We start from the raw sequence: 19,655 nt of genomic DNA on the forward strand, positions 1-19,655 counted from the left end.
TTCTGCTACCTAGGCAGTAAAATAACCAATGACGGACGGAGCAAGGAGGACATCAAAAGCAGACTCGCTATGGCAAAAAAGGAATTTCTGGCCAAGAGAAGTCTACTAATATCAAATACCGGCCTTAATTTGAGGAAGAAATTTCTGAGGATGTACGTCTGGAGTACAGCATTGTATGGTAGTGAAACATGGACTGTGGGAAAACCGGAACAGAAGAGAATCGAAGCATTTGAGATGTGGTGCTATAGACGAATGTTGAAAATTAGGTGGGCTGATAAGGTAAGGAATGAGGAGGTTCTGCGCAGAATCGGAGAGGAAAGGAATATGTGGAAAACACTGATAAGGAGAAGGGACAGGATGATAGGACATCTGCTAAGACATGAGGGAATGACTTCCATGGTACTAGAGGGAGCTGTAGAGGGCAAAAACTGTAGAGGAAGACAGGGATTGGAATACGTCAAGCAAATAATTGAGGACGTAGGTTGCAAGTGCTACTCTGAGATGAAGAGGTTAGCACAGGAAAAGAATTCGTGGCGGGCCGCATCAAACCAGTCAGTAGACTGATGACCAAAAAAAAAAAAAAAATTTTTTCACATGTTCTCCTGAACTATGTTTCTCTCAATGATGAATTTGCTGGTAGATTCAACGCTATATGTGGATACTGTCTGAAAAATGTGTTGTGAACAGAGTTAGCAGTAAAGAGTTAATAAATTGAAATGACATGCCTGATGGATAAGTTTTACTGCACGGATAGTGAAAATGTAGCAAGCGACAAACTTTCTTGCCTTCAACATTCTTTTTGAGTAGTGAGCTAGAAAAAGTTTCGGAAAGGTCTGAAATTATGTGCAAAGTTTCTTGAAACTTCGGCACTGTAACCTAGGGTGGAGTATGATGGGCTTTCGAGTTATTTTTCTTTGAACATCATACCCAGCGAACAGTACGCGAGCTGGCGCAGTAGTAAAGACATCCAGCTGACCTCTTATGCGTCGATCCCTTACACGCAGGTGTACTGGGATGGTACTCTCGCTCACGTCACAGTGGATTTCTTATCCTCTACTTGGCCGTCCGAGCAACAGCTTCGTCTGTAACAAGCTAGGCGTTCACGGGAAATTAGCCTCTTACCTTTCTCTCTATCCTCTTTGAAAAGGACTGTGTGACAAATTATGTCTAGACACTTCAGGTTTATCGCTAAGGCTGTAACCGAACGTTACAATACATAGGAGAACGATTCCGAAACTCTCTGGGAACATAAACGAAAAACTCTGGGATAAAAATAGTATCCCTCTAAAAAAAATTCCACTAAACAAATCGTGTTTAAGATTCCCTGTACTACGTTTCTGCTACCTCCGTTATGCGCTGATGTGCACGTCACGGGATAAAACCGAGCAAGGTGATGTGGTGATTAGTCATTGGACTCATATTCGCCTAAGGACAATGACAGGATGGTTTCTTTGAAAGGCCATGGCCCATTTCCTTCCACATCCTTCCTGTGTCAATATATTGACCCTAATCTTCCTTCCCTCGTAGGACAAAGGAAGTGACTGTTGATCCCGTATAAATTACAACAGGCTATCATCTCCTTCTGTCAATATGAAGTTGAAATATGATTCAGCATCGGACCTTTTAGTCCACGGCCGATTAGGCATAAGTTTTGTTGACACAGATGCTGAATGTGGTTTTACAAGTTCTAATTTTTGAACTGGTGACAGTAATCGAAATGGCAGCATTAATAAAGAAATATATTAAGAGGTGTTGACGGCTTTATTCACAAGATATCCATATGATCCCAGATTGATTCAATTAAATTTGCTTCCTTCGTGAATATAGTAAAAACAATCGTTTTTCTCGCACACCTTCAGAGTATAGATCAGAAAGAAATCTTAATACACCACACAATAAACATACCATCTAGATAATATTTACAGAGTGCAAATATAGATGCCGACGTGGTAGTCTATATGCAAAAGGAACTCTGTGGGTGCCAGATCTCGGCTGCTGTGACTACAAATCCGACAGGCCTAGTAGTGGCCGCCTCTTCGGGTAACAGAGAAAGCACTTTGACTGTAGGTGTGTTACAATCGATACAGATTTTCAATGTGCTCTTTTGGGCAGTGAAATGTCTTTACTTTCGTGCAACATCGATACCTTGGTGTTTAGATGAAACACATCTGAACAAGCATCGTAACTAAAAAACAATAATCTTTAGTGGAAAAAAATTAGTTTCTCATTTCGTGGAATAGACGTTAAGACTTACGTCACCAGATTCTCTGCACTACTGTATTCAGCTATTCACATACTTCTCCCATTTACCAGATTATAAGCTAATGCAAATTTGAGAAGTCGTGTACTTTCCCCCCCTCTCTACTAATTAATAGCACGTTTTATTTCTTCTACATTCAATCGCTACTGCTGTCAGCTCGTGTGGGAGAGTTTCGTTTATTTTGTAGTCTAATAATATGTTTGTTCGCATGGTCATATTTCGCAGAAGCTGCTGAATCGAAATTATTGTTTGTTTGCCATCCTTGAGTTCACTGCAATTTAAAGAGTGGTCATCCTGGAAAATGTGGTATACATAAAAACATTTAAGCATTTTGTTATTAATAGATTAAAAAGAGTTTTTCTGTACAAATTTGGTGTGCAATTTACTTTCGAACCTTTTGCCTCTTGTTTGCATGTTCTGAAGTCCAATGTTACGTATTTCTTTTGTTGTTAACCGGGGTGAACTGCAACGAGGATTTTTCGACTTCAGTCTCCGGTAATAATAAGGGAAAAACTGTGGACTTGAGAATGTGCATCCAAGAGGAAAAATCACTAACAGTAAGTACATTATGTATACCGTATTTCCAGAGTGACCAATGAAAATAATTCGTACTGTAAATAAAGGTGAACGCGTCTGGCGAAAAACGCTGAAACTGCAGTAAGCTTAAGACGAGGAAAGACAATTATAGGTGAGTCTGTAGTGTATCTTTGAACAATGCATTGCATTCAGTAATTTGATTTCTGTACGAAATTTCCTAGCAAATTACAAGTGAGTCGTCCAAGCACGGCTCACAACCCACCCTCACAGCTTTATTTCCGCCAGTACCTCAAGTCAGACTTTCCAAAGTTCACAGAAGTTCTCATGCAAACCTTGCGGGACTAGCGCTCCTGAAACGAAACATATTGTTATTGTTTTCATGCATATGCATTCTTTCAGGAATGCTAGTCCCACAAGGAGAACTTCTGTGCAGTTTGGAAAATAGGAGATGAGGTACGCGAGAAAATAACGTTGTGAGGGGTCGCGAGTCGTGCGTGCATTGCTCAGTCGATAGAGCACTTGCTTGCGAAAGCTTAAGTTTGCGGGTTCGAGTCCAAGTCCGGCACACACATTTAATATTCCAGGAATTTTCGTACCAGCGCACTCGCCGCTGCAGAGTGATAATTCATTTTTCATTTCTATATTTCGTGTTTTACTTACTGCTATTCTTACACGTAGCCAGTATTCACTCCCATAAAGCTCTAAATTAGCCTCATTTTTTAAAAATTTTTCACTTATTTTTGTCTAATTTCATTTTTCAACATATTTTGAATGGTGCAGCTTATTATTATGAAATGGGTCTCTCTTGCTTCTAGACAGGCCTATTTATTAGTGTCTATGACAGGCCAAGCAGCTAAAGGAAGATATTTGTACCAGTATTATCCTACCAACGATTGATTTTGGTTCCGACCAGATCTTTGCCCAAAAATCACTATTTGAACTTTAGTTTTAGATATCTCAGCACTGCACTGATTCAGCAGATGATGCAAATAGTGACGTGTGTATTATTAGTTACATTCCTTTCATCAGCGTTCCAAGGTGTTATCTGCATAAACAAAATCATGTAAAATAACCTCTTTTAATACTTTGCTACCCTTACGTTCACTTTCCTTCAAATTTTGGGTAACGTATTTCATACGTAAATAAAAAAAAAGAGTAGATAATATTGGACGGACACCCTTCGTTTATTATAATTTCATTATTCTTTATTTTCCTGTGTTAGTTAAGGGTTTCAATTTTGTTCGTAGACTCTTTAAGACTCTCGTTAATTTGCTGGGATATCCCTTATTGGGAAAAAATTTGCTTTAGTCTATAATGGCGCTCTTATTTTGTTTAATGTCTACCAATTTCCGCAACAAGTACCATCACCAGGCCATCCGATGAACAAAATCATCATTGTACATATTAAAATCACACTTCATAAAAAAAAAAATCCCTTAGAAAATACAGACTGCCCCGTACCGCTGGCATGCAGTCGTCACCCTTGCTTACCCAATAGTTGCATCACATAGCATTACTATTACTGCCCAAGCTTAATTACTTTAATTACTTGTCTTTAGGAAGGTACCTCAGTCGCACAAAATTTCTGAAAGGACAATGTTTTGCCCCTTCGACTGTCTATTTTATAGTAATTATATTTTTGAAATTTGTAATATGTTCCTATGGGATTGAACCGCTGAGGTCATCGTTCCCTTAATCTAACTTAAATTAACTTATTCTAAGGACAACATACACACCCATGCCCGAGAGAGGGCTCGAACCTAGGACGGGGGGAGTCGCGCGGACCGTGGCGAGGCGACCGAGACCGCGCGCCTAGTAATTATGATCACACTCGAAAGTGGAGTGAGCTATCATTTCAAAAATGTTCGAAGACTGTTTCTATTTATATTATCAAATAGTTTTACTGAGTCTACAAGGGATGCAGATAAATTTTTGATAACAAGGTGTATGAACTGAACATAATTTGTTCCAGCCAAAGCTTGTTACTCTAAACAGCGTACTCTCTGATTCAGTGAGCACAAGACATTTGTTTAAGCTGAACAGTTCAAACTACATGCGCATTTACATCTGCATGTAAACACACTTACGTGTCTAGTAGAGGATTCATCGAACCACCTTCATACTGTTGTCGTTGTGGTCTTCAGTCCTGAGACTGGTTTGATGCAGCTCTCCATGCTACTCTATCCTGTGCAAGCTTCTTCATCTCCCCGTACTTACTGCAACCTACATCCTTCTGAATCTGCTTAGTGTATTCATCTCTTTGTCTCCTTCTACGATTTTTACCCTCCACGCTGCCCTACAGTGCTAAACTTGTGATCCCTTGATGCCTCAGAACATGTCCTACCAACCGGTCCCTTCTTCTTGTCAAGTTGTGCCACAAACTCCTCCCCAATTCAATTCAATAGCTCCTCATTAGTTATGTGATCCACCCATCTAATCTTCAGCATTCTTCTGTAGCACCATATTTCGAAAGCTTCTATTCTCTTCTTGTCCAAACTATTTACCGTCCGCCGGCCGGTGTAGCCGAGCGGTTCGAGGCGCTTCAGTCTGAAACCGCACGACCGCTACGGTCGCAGGTTCGAATCCTGCCTCGGGCATGGAAGTGTGTGATGCCCTTAGGTTAGTTAGGTTTAAGTAGTTCGAAGTTCTAGGGGACTGATGACCTCAGATGTTAAGTCCCATAGTGCTCAGAGCCATTTGAACCATTTTTTTATTTATCGCCCATGTTTCACTTCCGTACATGGCTACACTCCATACAAATACTTTCAGAAAAGACTTCCTGACACTCAAATCTATAGTCGATGTTAACAAATTTCTCTTCTTCAGAAACGCTTTCCTTGCCATTGCTAGTCTACATTTTATATCCTCTCTACTTCGACCATCATCAGTTATTTTGCTCCCCAAATAACAAAACTCCTTTACTATTTTAAGTGTCTCATTTCCTAATCTAATTCCCTCAGCTTCACCCGACTTAATTCGACTGCATTCCATTATCCTCATTTTGCTTTTGTTGATGTTTATCTTATACCCTCCTTTCAAGACACTGTCCATTCCGTTCAACTGCTCTTCCAAGTCCTTTGCTGTCTCTGACAGAATTACAATGTCATCGGCGAACCTCAAAGTTTTTATTTCTTCTCCATGGATTTTAATACCTGTTCCGAATTTTTTATTTGTTTCCTTTACTGCTAGCTCAATATACAGATTGAATAACATCAGGGAGAGGCTAAAACCCTGTCTCACTTCCTTCCCAACCACTACTTCCTTTTCATACCCCTCGACTCTTATAACTGCCGTCTGGTTTCTGTACAAATTGTAAATAGCCTTTCGCTCCCTGTATTTTACCCCTGCCACCTTTAGAATTTGTTAGAGAGTATTCCAGTCTACATTGTCAAAAGCTTTTTCTAAGTCTACAAATGCTAGAAACGCAGGTTTGCCTATCCTTAATCTTTCTTCTAAGATAAGTCGTAAGGTCACTATTGCCTCATGTGTTCCAATATTTCTAAGGAATCCAAACTGATCTTCCCCGAGGTCGGCTTCTACAAGTTTTTCCATTCGTTTGTAAAGAATTCGTGTTAGTGTTTTGCAGCTGTGACTTATTAAACTGATAGTCGGTAATTTTCACATCTGTACCTTCATACTAGTTCTCTATTATTCCACTCTCGAACAGCACGCCGGAAAAAAAGAGCCGTGTGATCTTTGGTTTCCCTTATTTCATTATGATAATCGTTTCTCCCTAAGTAGGTCGGCGTCTTCCACCTCAGATCCCATAACATGCCCATGACGCTCTCTCCCCTATTTCTCGATAATATGAAGCGTGCTGTTCTTCTCTGAACTTTCTCTATGCAGTCTGTTAATCCTATCTGGTAAGGATTCCACACCGCCCAGCAGTACTCCAAAAGAAGGCGGACAAGTTTAGTAAATGTTGTCACCTTAAGAGATCTGTTGCATCTTCTAAGTGTTTTGCCAATAAAGCGAAGTCTTTAGTTCGCATTCCCACCGTATTTTCTATGTGTTATTTCCAATTTAAGTTGTTTGTAATTGCTAGATATTAAGCTGAATTTACGTCATTTGGATTTGACTGGTTTATCGCGCAACCGAAGTTTAACAGAGTCCTTTTAGCACTCATGCGAACGACCTTACACTTTACATTATTTTCGGTCAACTGCCAATTTTATCACCATTCAGAAATCTTATCTAAGTCGTTTTGCAATTTATTACGCGATAAACGACATCATCCACAAACAATCTAAGACGGTTATTCTGATTGTCTCGCAAGTCGTTAATAAAGATAAGAAAGAGCATAGGGATTATAACACCACCTTAGGGAACGCCAGAAATCAATTCTGTTTTACTCGATGACTTTCCATTAGCTAGTACGAACTGTGAACTTTGACAGGAAATCACGAATCTAGTCGCATAACTGAGGCGATATTCCATAAGCACTCAATTTGATTTCAAGCCGCTTTTGAGACACGGTGTCAAAAACTTTCTGGAAATCTAAAAGTACCGAATCAATCTGAAATCACTTGTCGATAGGACTCAACACTTCGTATGAGTTAAGAGCTAGTTGTGTTTCACAAGAATAGTGTTTTCTAAATCCGTATTGACTACGTATCAATAGACTGTTCTCTTCGAGGTATTTCATATCGTTCGAACACAATATATGTTCCAAAGTCCTGCTGCATATCGACGTTAGTGATATGGTCCTTTCTTAAATATTTGTGTGACCTGCGCAGCTTTCCAGTCCTTTGGTACGGGTCTTTCGTCGACCGAGCCATTGTATATGATTGGTAAGTATGGAGCTATTGCATCAGCATACTCCGAAAAGAACCTAACTGGTACACAATCCGGACCGAGGATGTGTACTTCTAAGTTACTCATGTTGGCAGCTGCTCTTGATTCGAATTCTGAAATATTTACTTCATCTTCTTTGGTGAAAGAACTTCGGAAGGCTGTGAGGTGTGTTTAGTAATTCTGTTTTAGTAGCACTGTCACCGTTAGTATTTCCATTGCTATCGCTCAGAGACCATATCCGTGCCTGGTTCCCTTAACCGCAGTTTTCTATCATGTTTCCAGGATAAAGCTTTACTGTTAAATCAACAACGCTTGAAATACTGGAATGTTATTAATTAGTCTAAACAATAAGATGCACCACATACACAGCTCTATAATACGGCAGTCGTCATGTGATACCATGAGACACGTTTTTAATTATTAAATCTGAAGTTTAAATTTTTTAACTCTTGTTGACGAACGGAGGATATGAGTAAATACACATCCTAACAAGTAGATCAGTAACTATAAAGAATACACTGATGAAAAAGAAATATAAATTAATTTCATAACGCTTATGGGTCCCCAGATATTGCATTTTACAGTAAATGTATAAATACGTACTTGCAACATCGGCACAGCTTCGCAGAAAACATTGGATCAACAATTGAAAAATTTCTGGCCTTTCCTAAATGACTACCGTGGGCGCAAATACTTTGCTCCCAGCTCTTCATCGGTGTTGACTTGCGCGTCCTCGTCGCTGACGGACCCGTTCTGCGTACCATAGCTCCACAACGGTGCATTTTGTACCTACGGTTATGTGCAAATTTTGCTTCCTTGGACGTCTCTCAAATCCAGTTGCTCTCAAATTCGAGGAAATGTGCAAGTTACTTTCGGATTATTATTCGTAAAGATTTCATGTTGTCGCATCGCGACTCGAATTTCGTCATTACCACAAACGGCTTGATCAAGCGTATCGCTTCTGGATGACTGACTTACAAAATTTTAAGTCACCGTTGAGATATCAGTTGTGCGAACCCAGAATGCAAAATGTCATATGCCAAATCTTCAGTTAGAGACGTAGTTGTCCAGTTGGCTCCCCGTCTGAAAGTAGGCACATCAGCCATCAAATTTAACATCTCATCTTTTGAAGATTTTGGTAATCGTGCAGTCTTCCGAAATCGCGTAAGTGGAAAACGGGAGCCTCATAGCCCCACCGTAAGTAGCAATGGCTGTCCCAGGAACAGGAAATACCCGACAGCAGGCAGTAGCATCTCTTTGGTGTGTGAAGCGCGGACTTCCGTCCTGACCAGACAGTTTCACAGTACATGTAGAGTTTCCAGGTAGCTGCGCACACTGCACTCATTGTGGAACATACGGGCATCTCCAATCAGTCTGCCGTAAACCTTCAGAATGATCAGATTCAATTTCCCACAAGCATCGCAGGGCGGAAAGGATTCTCCCAGACAGTCCTTTAGCTAACAAGCCACAACTGCAACTAAATACATCAGTTTCAAGGTGGACACAGGAGCTACAGTTTCCTTGGTAAACCTCCAAACATATGCACATCTAGGTTTCCCAGGCTAAGCCCAACCCTCCCGAACACTACGATATTGCAGTGCCGGTGTTATTCTGATGACAATGCACTATGGCTACCACAGCCGTTACTAAACACGTCAGATGAATTCGTAATTGCGAATTCATCTGGCATGCTCCCGAACACTGCTTGTGTACAGTGACAATTCATCAGTAAACTCTTCCGGGCTAAGTTGCCGTGGTCGATCTGTAGAACTACTTCTCCCTTAGGCCATAAGGTCTACAGGAAAGGTACACATACTGATCGCTACCTCCATAAGAACTCAAACCACCAACCTAGGCAAAAGAGGGGGGTCATAAAAACACTAGTGGATAGGGCCAATAATATTTGTGAACCAGGCTACTTACAAGAAGAACTAAATCATTTACGAATCGCCTTTGCGAAAAATGGTTATACGAAAAACGAGATTAATCGAGCACTTCACCCAAATAGAAAAATGCCTAAAAATAGGAGACAGCAACAACCATCAGCTGGAAAAGTATTTCTTCCGTTCATCCATAATATCACGGATCGCATTGGAAAAGTACTAGCCAAGTTTCAGGTAGAGACCATTTTTAGACCTACTAAGAAAATTAGTGAATGCCTAAGATCAACAAAAGATGCTCGTCACCCCCTAGCCACCCCAGGGGTATATAAAATTCCGTGTAGTTGCGGCAGGGTTTACATAGGAACTACAAAAAGAAGCATCAATACACGGTTGACGGAGCACAAAAGAAACTGTCGCTTGGGACATATCGACAAATCGGCAGTAGCGGAACATGTTTTTAAGGATGGAGATCACGACATAAAATTTGGTGAAACAAGCGTGCTAGCGAGGACGTCGCACTATTATACACGTATGTATAGAGAGGCAATTGAAATCCACAAACATCAATACAATTTTAATCGTAAAGAAGAAGGATTAAAATTGGATAAGATATGGCGGTCGACGTTGCATCAATCACGTGACAATCGATTGCCTGCAATCGAGAGAACAGACGATAGCCAGAGATAGCTGCACATCGACGCCACGTGACGTGTGGTGGCGCCCCCTACGATCTCTATATAAGCGGCGGCCCCAGCTCCTAGCAGCCAGTCGTCGACTCACCTCGGAAGATGTTCTCCGTAGTTGAGAACGAAACGTCAGGGAGAAGAAGTTCTACAGATCGACCACGGCAACTTAGCCCGGAAGAGTTTACTGATAAAGACGCCGGCCGTGAAAGCCTACATGGAATGAGTGACAATTCAGCTCCTTCGCACCCCCCCCCCCCCCCACTCCCTCCTCTGGTGTCAATTCTCAGTCTCTGATAAGCTCTATTTGTTGTCGATTGTCACTCAGACGGAAACATTTTCGGTCTGGATGCCTTCTAGCTGTTTGTATCGTCCATCAAAGACGAAGTTCAGGCTGACTCCTCCAGCTACTTGACGATCGCCTGTGCCACATCCACACTTGCACCGAATCTGGTCTGGAAAGTGCCACAGATTTCCATGCTATTATTTCCTCGCGATCAGACGCGGTGCCTCATTTCTGCTGAGCAGAGCCGATTTTAGTCTCCTTATACACAGTCGTTCAACAGGAACTCGATCGACTCCATGAGGCTGGTGTTAAAACAAACGCTTGGTCTACACCCATGGCGGTACTGCAGAATCTCAATGGCTCTCTTCGACTATGTGGAGACCTTAAATCAACGATCAGTTCCCACGCACAAGCAGAAACCTACCCTTTACCATGTCCAGAAGACCTTCTCACAAGAAGGTCGACACGGCTGACACATATTTGCAAATACCGGTAATGAAGAGTTGTAAAACATCGCAGATATTACCACTCACTTTGGCCTGTACTAATACAAGCGATTACCTTTTAGGACCTCTTTTGCTTCAGAAATCTTCCAAAGATACCTGGAACTGTTAACCATGTCTGTCTACAATTGCACTAACTACCTAGACGAATCGATTGTCACGGGAGCTACGCATCAGGAAAACATAATAAATGTTTGTACACTACTTACCACATTATTTGACGCAGGGCTGAAGAGCCTTTTAGGCAAATGCCAGCGTTCCAGGAGCTAGGGGAGTAAATCGGGCACTTACTAACCAGTGAAAGGATCCAGCTCCCTGATCACAACATACTAACTAGCGCCTCCCTAAAAAATGGTTCAAATGGCTCTGAGCAAGATGGGACTTAACATCTTAGGTCATCAGTCCCCTAGAACTTAGAACTACTTAAACCTAACTAACCTAAGGACAGCACACACATCCATGCCCGAGGCAGGATTCGAACCTGCGACCGTAGCAGTCCCGCGGTTCCGGACTGCAGCGCCTAGAACTGCACGGCCACCACGGCCGGCGCGCCTCCCTAACCCACCCTCAAAACTTACTGGAGCTGCAAGCCTATTTGGGAAAGGTGAATTTTTATTCGAAGTGCTTCCCACAAGCGGTCCATATCACTCAGTCACTAAAGCGCTTGGCTGATAAACATGTTCAGTACATGAGTACAGGTGCTGGGCACTTTTCCTGAGCTCCTACAATTCCGCAATTAAGCACAAGGTAACAGCACAACAGACAGATGCGGATGCTCTGTCTGGCCTTCTCGCAGGACCAGACCTGGCCCTTGACTAGTAGTAAATCTTATGGTTACTTAGTTACTTTCATGTTCCATGGATCATTTTACACGATAAATTTTCACGATGTAGAACGAGTCATTTTACATTCATATTGCAAATTAATTTGTACATCTATTTGTACTCTAAACATCGCCATATTATTAACATTATTTTTTCTCCACAACCTTTTACACATTACAAACGTAGATATTCTTCTAAGGAACAGAAAGAGTTATCAAGGAGAAAGTTTTTCAATTTATTTTCAAATTTTACCTTGCCGTCTGTTAAACATTTTATATCACTGGGTAAATGGTCAAAAATTTTTGTTGCAGTGTTGTGCACCCCTTTCTGTGCTAAAGACAACCTTAATGTTGAGTAATGGATGTCATTTTTCCTTCTAGTATTGTAATTATGTACGTCATTGTTCAATGTGAACTGTAGTGGATTATTTACAACAAACTTCATAAGGGAATAAATATACTGTGAAGCAGTAGTCAGAATGTCCAACTCCTTAAACAGATGTCTACAAGATGATCGCTGGTGAGCACCACATATTATTCTTACAGCATGTTTTTGGGCAATGAAGACCTTCTTTCCTAAAGATGAGTTACCCCAGAACATTATTCCACATGATACTATTGAATGAAAACATGCAAAATATGTCAATTTACTTATTTGTCTCTCCCCAAAATTTTAAATGATTTCAAGTGCAAATGTGGCTTAACTAAGTTGTTTTAGGAGTTCCAAAATGAGTTTCTTCCAATTTAAATTCTCATCAATATGGACACCTAAGAATTTTGAAGTTTCAATCCTATGTATTATTTCATCACCATGTATTACACTTATTACTGGTGCAGTACCCCTAGAGGTGCAGAACTGAATATGATGTGTCTTTATGAAATTCAGAGTAAGACCATTTGCAGAAAACCAGTTAATGATACTTTTGAGAACTTCAATTTCTGTATGTATATTTGGAGTGATTACAATGCTGTGTCATCTGCAAAAAGAACTAATCTGCTTGTTGTACATTAGATGGTCGATAATTTACATATACGAGAAACAGCAGTGGACCAAAGATTAAGCCTTGGGGGACCCCATACGTGATTTCTCCCCAGTCAGAATTATGTCCCTGGATTCTGTTGGTTGAATTACTACAAAGTACAACTTTCTGCAGTCTTTTGGTTAGATATTGGCTGTACCATCAACCCCTTAAAACTTCCATTTATCTAGGAGTATACTATGATTCACACACACAAATGCCTTGGATAGGTCACGGAAAATTCCTACCGGTGCTGTTTTGTTATTTAATGCTTGTAATATCTGGTGTGTGAACGTGTAAATGGCATTCTCAGTAGAGCAGCACTACTGGCACCCAAACTGTGATTTCCTGAGGATGTTATTGTTGCCAAGGTGAGATACTATTCTAGAATACATCACCTTGTCAAAAATTTTGGAATATGATGTCAGCAGTGAAATACGTCAGTAGTTACTGACATCTCTCTTATCACCTTTCTTAAAGAGGGATTTAACAATGGTTCAAATGGCTCTGAGCACTATGGGACTTAACATCTATGGTCATCAGTCCCCTAGAACTTAGAACTACTTAAACCTAACTAACCTAAGGACATCACACAACACCCAGCCTTCACGAGGCAGAGAAAATCCCTGACCCCGGCGGGAATCGAACCCGGGAACCCGGGCGTGGGAAGCGAGAACGCTACCGCACGACCACGAGATGCGGGCAGGGATTTAACAACGGCTTATTTTAGTCTCTGTGGAAAAATGCTTAGAGTTAGTGATGCATTACATATTTCGAACAATACTGGACTTATATGGGAACAAATCTTTAGTCCTCTATTGGAAACACCAACAAAACCAGAAGAGCTTTTATTTTTGAGAGAATGTATGACCCTCTTAATTTCAGAAGTAGGAGTTGGTGGTACATTCATGTGATGGAATGCTATGAGAGTTACTTCTTCGACATATTTCTGTGATATTTCTCTTGAAGCGTTGGTCCCTAAGCTTATGAAATGATTATTAAATACATTTGCTACCTGTGACTTGTCATTTATAACCCTTCCATTCAGTACAATAGTAATGTTATCCTCATCTGTGGTTGGTTGTCCTGTCTCTTGCTTCACTATATTCCATATTGCCTTAACTCTGTTTTCAGACTTACTGATTTCTGACATTATGTGCATGTTTCTTGATTTTTTAATAACCTTTCTTAGTCATTTTGAGTATTTTGTAGTGCGCAACGACTGTAGGGTTTCTACTTGTTCTTACCAAAAGATACATTTCCCTTTCACAAGATACTTTAACCCCCTTAGTGATTCATGGTTTTTATGTGGCTGTTTAATGTCCCTTCTGAATAGCTTATGCCGAAAGCTATTTACAAATACTGATATGTTTCACCATATACACAGAAAGGAAACACACATTGGAAGGATTTTCCATGACGGCTGCACAAATTACTGAAAGCACACGCTGCGACCTGACCTTATGACAAGTCACGCACTGTGTGCTCCACAGGTGGCCCTCGCACATTTTGAAAAATAAAAAAATCAAAGCTCCAGATGTCGTCCCGCATCTACTGTCTAGGAGTCACCAACAGTGTCCTCATAACAGTTGCTGAGACAGATATACACCATTTTGCCATCCTGGCCACTCTGTGGCCTCAGGTATTACAACTATTTAAACGCAATCACTGGGGAATGTCCTGATGAAAGCCCCTAACCAGACGACAGGCGTACTGGCCACACGCAACAGGAAGCAGTGGTTCAGCTGGCCGGCAGTGGGCAGCACCACCACAGACTATCGCCCCCTGACATGCTCCGAATTCGTTTGTACTTTGCAGGCCCATTTCTAGACTCTGTGAGGCTAACAGTCGTACCTACGCTAAATTCCCGTATGCGGCAAACGTAGTATCCACCACAAGAGCCATAATAAATGCACTACTCGGATTCTAGCTATTGAGGAGCTTCCCCAAATTTATAATAGCGGACAAAGGACGCCAATTCTTGGCAGCGAATTTCACGTAGTCCTGGACATCAAACTGCATAAAACACCTTAGTCCGCCATTTCACCGATCCTGAAATGGCAAACGGTTTGGCCAAACGGTTCTAGGCGCTTCAGTCTGGAACCGCGCGACCGCTACGGTCACAGGTTCGAATCCTGGCTCGGGCATGGATGTGTGTGATGTCCTTAGGTTAGTTGGGTTTGAGTAGTTCTAAATTCTAGGGGACTGATGACCTAAGATGTTAAGTCCCGTAGTGCTCAGAGCCATTTGAACCATTTGAAATGGCAAAGTGAAGTGTGCGGTGTGAACATTTAAGTAGTAAATGTTGAAATCAGTAGGACCTACCACCAACAACAGTAGCGCTCACGCTATTCCTGAGCTCGTTCAGGACTGCCCCCATCCAGAATCGTAGCCCAGCAGAGCTTCTTCTTGGGAGACACCTGCAAACACTCCATCTCCTGGCCACAAGGCCCCAAGAAACTCGGACACCGCACTCAGGGCAATACACATAAGAAACAGCAGTGTACACACAGTCGTACAGAGCAAAAAACACGTTGTAAGTTGGTTGTTTAGGTTTTCTTATTGGTAACGCCACGTAGCGCTCTGTATGAAAAATGACTGGCTGTGCTATGTGCAGTCCGTGGCTAGTTTGCATTGTTGTCTGCCATTGTAGTGTTGGGCAGCGGCAGCTGGATGTGAACAGCGCGTAGCGTTGCGCAGTTGGAGGTGAGCCGCCAGTAGTGGTGGATGTGGGGAGAGAGATGGCGGAGTTTTGTAATTTGTCATGAACTGCTATATATATTATGACTATTAAGGTAAATACATTATTTGTTCTCTATTAATATCTTTCATTTGCTAACTATCCCTATCAGTAGTTAGTGCCTTCCGTAGTTTGAATCTTTTATTTAGCTGGCAGTAGTGGTGCTCGCTGTATTGCAGTAGTTCGAGTAACCAAGATTTTTGTGAGGTAAGCGATTTGTGAAATGCATAGGTTAATATTAGTCAGGGCCATTCTTTTGTAGGGATTTCTGAAAGTCAGATTGCGTTGCGCTAAAAATATTGTGTGTCAGGTTAAGCTCAGTCTTGTATAATTTTTCAAAGGGGACGTTTCAACGTAGAAACCAGCAACACCCAAGAGTGACGCAACACATCAGTCAACACACACAAGGGTAGAGTGTCATCATACAAATCAGCTCCACCCACATCTACCGATTGCACCAGCACCAGAGGTACAGCCTGAACTAGAAATGTAACCATTCCTAGTCCCACTACTTAAAAGATGTAACTTGTGCCCAAAAAACCCTGTAGCAGTTTCGGTGGACATAGACATGGAGGGCTCCAGGCGGCCCTCCACAACAACAGTAAACGACACGCATATTGCCATGACTCAGCATGACGCAGGATGCTCCCAGTTCCTCACACCAACAGTTCCCCTTCACAAACACAATGCTTCCAGCCATATGCACTCATTTCAGGTGGATAGATCTGCTATCCCAGTCCAGCGACTTTGAAAGCCCACCAGAGAGCAGGGAACTGGGCCTCCGCTCCTAGGTGGACGTGTTATATCCGCGATCACTAGCGGAGCTGACGGCGTCGTCACAAACCATTCTGTTAGCCAATTAGAAGTGGTGGCCGTGTAGCGAGACAGGCCTCAGAGGTGTATTCACTTCGCTATTGTGTCATTGTAACACAACGTTGATTCTTGATCTCAGGTGCGCCCTCCCCGAATTACTCGTTGACTCTGTGTATCTGTTTACCTATCCCAACTTGTCCGTTTCCTCATTGTTGACTTTTTCTGCCGTTGACGGCAAGTGACCAGTCAGTCTACCATCATGGGGTTTCTCTTGAGTCGTTCCCGATGTTCGTCGACACACTGTTACAACAATTATGAAGTGTTTATTTCTGTAAAAGAGCTTATTACCACCTCCACCACGTGGTGCTGTTATTACCCCATCTAAGTACGTCATGTTAACAGTATCGACGTTGCCTATGCTACATTTCTACTGTTGCTGATTCAACGATATACCACTGGACTCACTTGTAAATGTCTGTACTTCTGTTGCAGGTCTCCTTCACGTTCGGCGCAGGTTCAGTCCTCTACCCGATAATAGGCGAGATATACCACGTCTCTGTGAAGGGCGCCGCCACGTCCATCAACACGACGGTGATAGCACTGTACGGCTTCTTCCTGAAGAAGATGTTCCAGGTGGTGTCGGACAGCGTGGGCGCCTACTGGTCCTTCTGGGTCTTCTCCGTGCTGTGTGTGTGCGGCGCTGTGTACACCTACTTCCTGCTGCCCGAGACCAAGGGCAAGACGTTCGCGCAGATCAACCAGGAGATGGACGCTCGATTCGGCGGAAGTAGTCGACAACTTACTGCCGATCTCCGGAATGAGGAACCAAAGTGAGATGCAGGGATTCTAATCTTAACGAAAAGTACACCACCACTGTGTCACAGAAGATCTTAGATGTCTCCAAGACATGCAGCCGTGATCTTCATTCTGTGAATGAAACAATCTAATACCTCATGAACTAGCGAGAGATCTGAACCTTGTAGTGGAAACTCACTAATATTTGCTAACCATTTTAAAAATGTTTGTAGCCTCTGTGTATGACCACATTTTAAGTTTTTATTTTCAATTTTTGGAATGCTTTGACCTCCAAAAGTAACTATAGAGTAGAGTTTGTCGCTCAGATCTGAACAATAATAATAATAAATCGTACGTGACTCTGCTATGAAAACATTTATATTGCCTCACCATTGATACTTATATGCACCGTAATGTACAAACAATGTGTAACAAACACAAAGAAGTGCCTCTTTAGACCATCACATGATACATTACTAAATCGTATTAAAGGTTTCTGCTCCTTTAGAGCCTTATATAAATCTCTGAGTAATCTGGATCAATGTTGGCTGCAACAAAATTTTTCTGAGAATGGTAGTTCTGCCATATCCACTTCTAATGACGAACTTGTATGTCTAAAAATTTTGATTCGAAGGCGGTTCACTGGAAACGGTCATGATTTAAGTAAATAAATATGTTCTGTTTCTAATTAGTAGAAGACTTTTGATTGCTAGGACAGAAGGAAACTATCAAAAACAGTGAGGTTATTGAAATCTGGGTTTCGCAGGACAGAGCGGATCAGGTTGTGGAAAGGGGACAAGATCAGTTACTGTTAGTTACACAAGAACACGAAAACACACTGCACGGTTTTCTCTTCAAAACAACGAAGATCAATTCACGGGTGAGGGCCCAAGTAACTTCTCAATAATAAAGTTTAAATAATTCCTTTTAAAACACAAGGATTTAGAGAAACGGCTGAAGGCCTTACTTAAATAAAATCAGAGCAGCAAAGGAAATTCTTAGAAGGCAAGCATTTACAAATTTCGGCTAAAACCCATATTTTAATTAATTCCTCGGCTGAAAGCCCAGTAACATTTCAACACAATAAAAGGGAACCTTTAAGGATAAGCATTTACAGAGCACAATAGAAAACCATCTTAAGAAAACTTGAAATATCTTGACGGCTGAAGGACCAAACAATTACTCAAAATAATTAAAGTTCCTTGGCTCTGAGCACTATGGGACTTAACATCTAAGGTCATCAGTCGCCTAGAACTTAGAACTACTTAAACCTAAGGACAGCACACACATCCATGCCTGAGGCAGGATTCGAACCTGCGACCGTAGCGGTCGCGCGGTTCCAGACTGATGCGCCTAGAACCGCTCGGTCACACGGGGCAGCTAATTAGAGTTCCTTAAGATAAGCAATTACACAGTACGGCTGAAGGCCATTTTAAGATTTCAAGACAATTAAAGAGAAACCTTACAGACAGGAATTTACACATTACGGGCTGAAAGGCACATATTTTAAAACAAACGAGGCTGAAGGCCTAAATGGAGAGCAAACAAGGATTTTAAATAGAACACGGCTGAAGGCTTGATCTGAAAATATTTCACATAAGGTTCGGCTGAAGGCCATGTACTGAACATAGAACAGACAACAGAATGAGATTTTCACTCTGCAGAGGAGTGTGCGCTGATATGAAAGTACCTGGCAGATTATAACTGTGTGCCGGACCGAGACTAACTCGGGACCTTTGCCTTTCGCGGGCAAGTCCTCTACCACCAGAGCTACCCAAGCACGACTCCAACCCCGTCCTCACAGATTTACTTCCGCCAGTACCTCGTCTCCTACTTTCCAAACTTCACAGAAGCTCTCGTGCGAACACTTGCCCGCGAAAGGCAATGGTCCCGAGTTCGAGGGTCGGCTCGGCAAACAGTTTTAATCTGCCAAGCAGTTTCCTAGAACAGACAAATTAATACACTGCTGAAGGCCTGGCGCAGTACTTGCGACGAAAGAAAATCCCAATCACAAACAGCAGAACAGTGGCGCTCAGAAGTGTTCCAAGGGTCGGCCTAGGGAGGAAACTCTAATAACAGTTTAGGTGAGACAGGCAGCCAAGCGTAACACTAATAATCGGGTGGCAGCACGACCCCGGGACGGCTGACGAACCAACCAACAACCTAATCAGTTCCCGCAACCGACTGACTGGCTACTCCAGTACGCAGACAGCATTCATCTGCTCAGTGGAAACCACAGAAGCTACACACAATTCCACGTAAACACTTGCTCCAAGAACTCCGACAATGCTAAAACCAGTCACCGTGGAACAACAAGGAGGAATGACAAGTCATGCACACACAGAGTTTCCACAAGCGGTCAGCGACCAAATGCACGTCGTCCGATGAGATGACCGACCGAACGACCAACCAAGGTCGTCCCCATTCAAGTTATGAGTGTTGGCAACGGTCTTGGCTGTCCGAAGCTCACAGCAGCTCCAACCCGACTCAACTCTATGTCCGTTCGGAACTCGGAGACA

At 42.2% G+C, this 19,655-nt stretch overlaps 1 protein-coding gene across 1 annotated transcript in view; it reads left to right on the forward strand.

The window, feature by feature from the left end:
- The window catches only part of LOC124589716 (facilitated trehalose transporter Tret1-like), a 33,345-nt gene extending 15,930 nt beyond the window's left edge, over positions 1-17,415 (forward strand). The window contains exon 3 of the mRNA XM_047131588.1: positions 16,834-17,415. Within this exon, the coding sequence (XP_046987544.1) occupies positions 16,834-17,175 (342 nt within the window). The 3' untranslated portion in view covers positions 17,176-17,415. The remainder of the gene's footprint in view (positions 1-16,833) is intronic.
- Positions 17,416-19,655: the final 2,240 nt, after the last annotated feature.

Source organism: Schistocerca americana, chromosome 1, assembly GCF_021461395.2.
Source record: "Schistocerca americana isolate TAMUIC-IGC-003095 chromosome 1, iqSchAmer2.1, whole genome shotgun sequence".
NCBI lineage: Eukaryota > Metazoa > Arthropoda > Insecta > Orthoptera > Acrididae > Schistocerca > Schistocerca americana.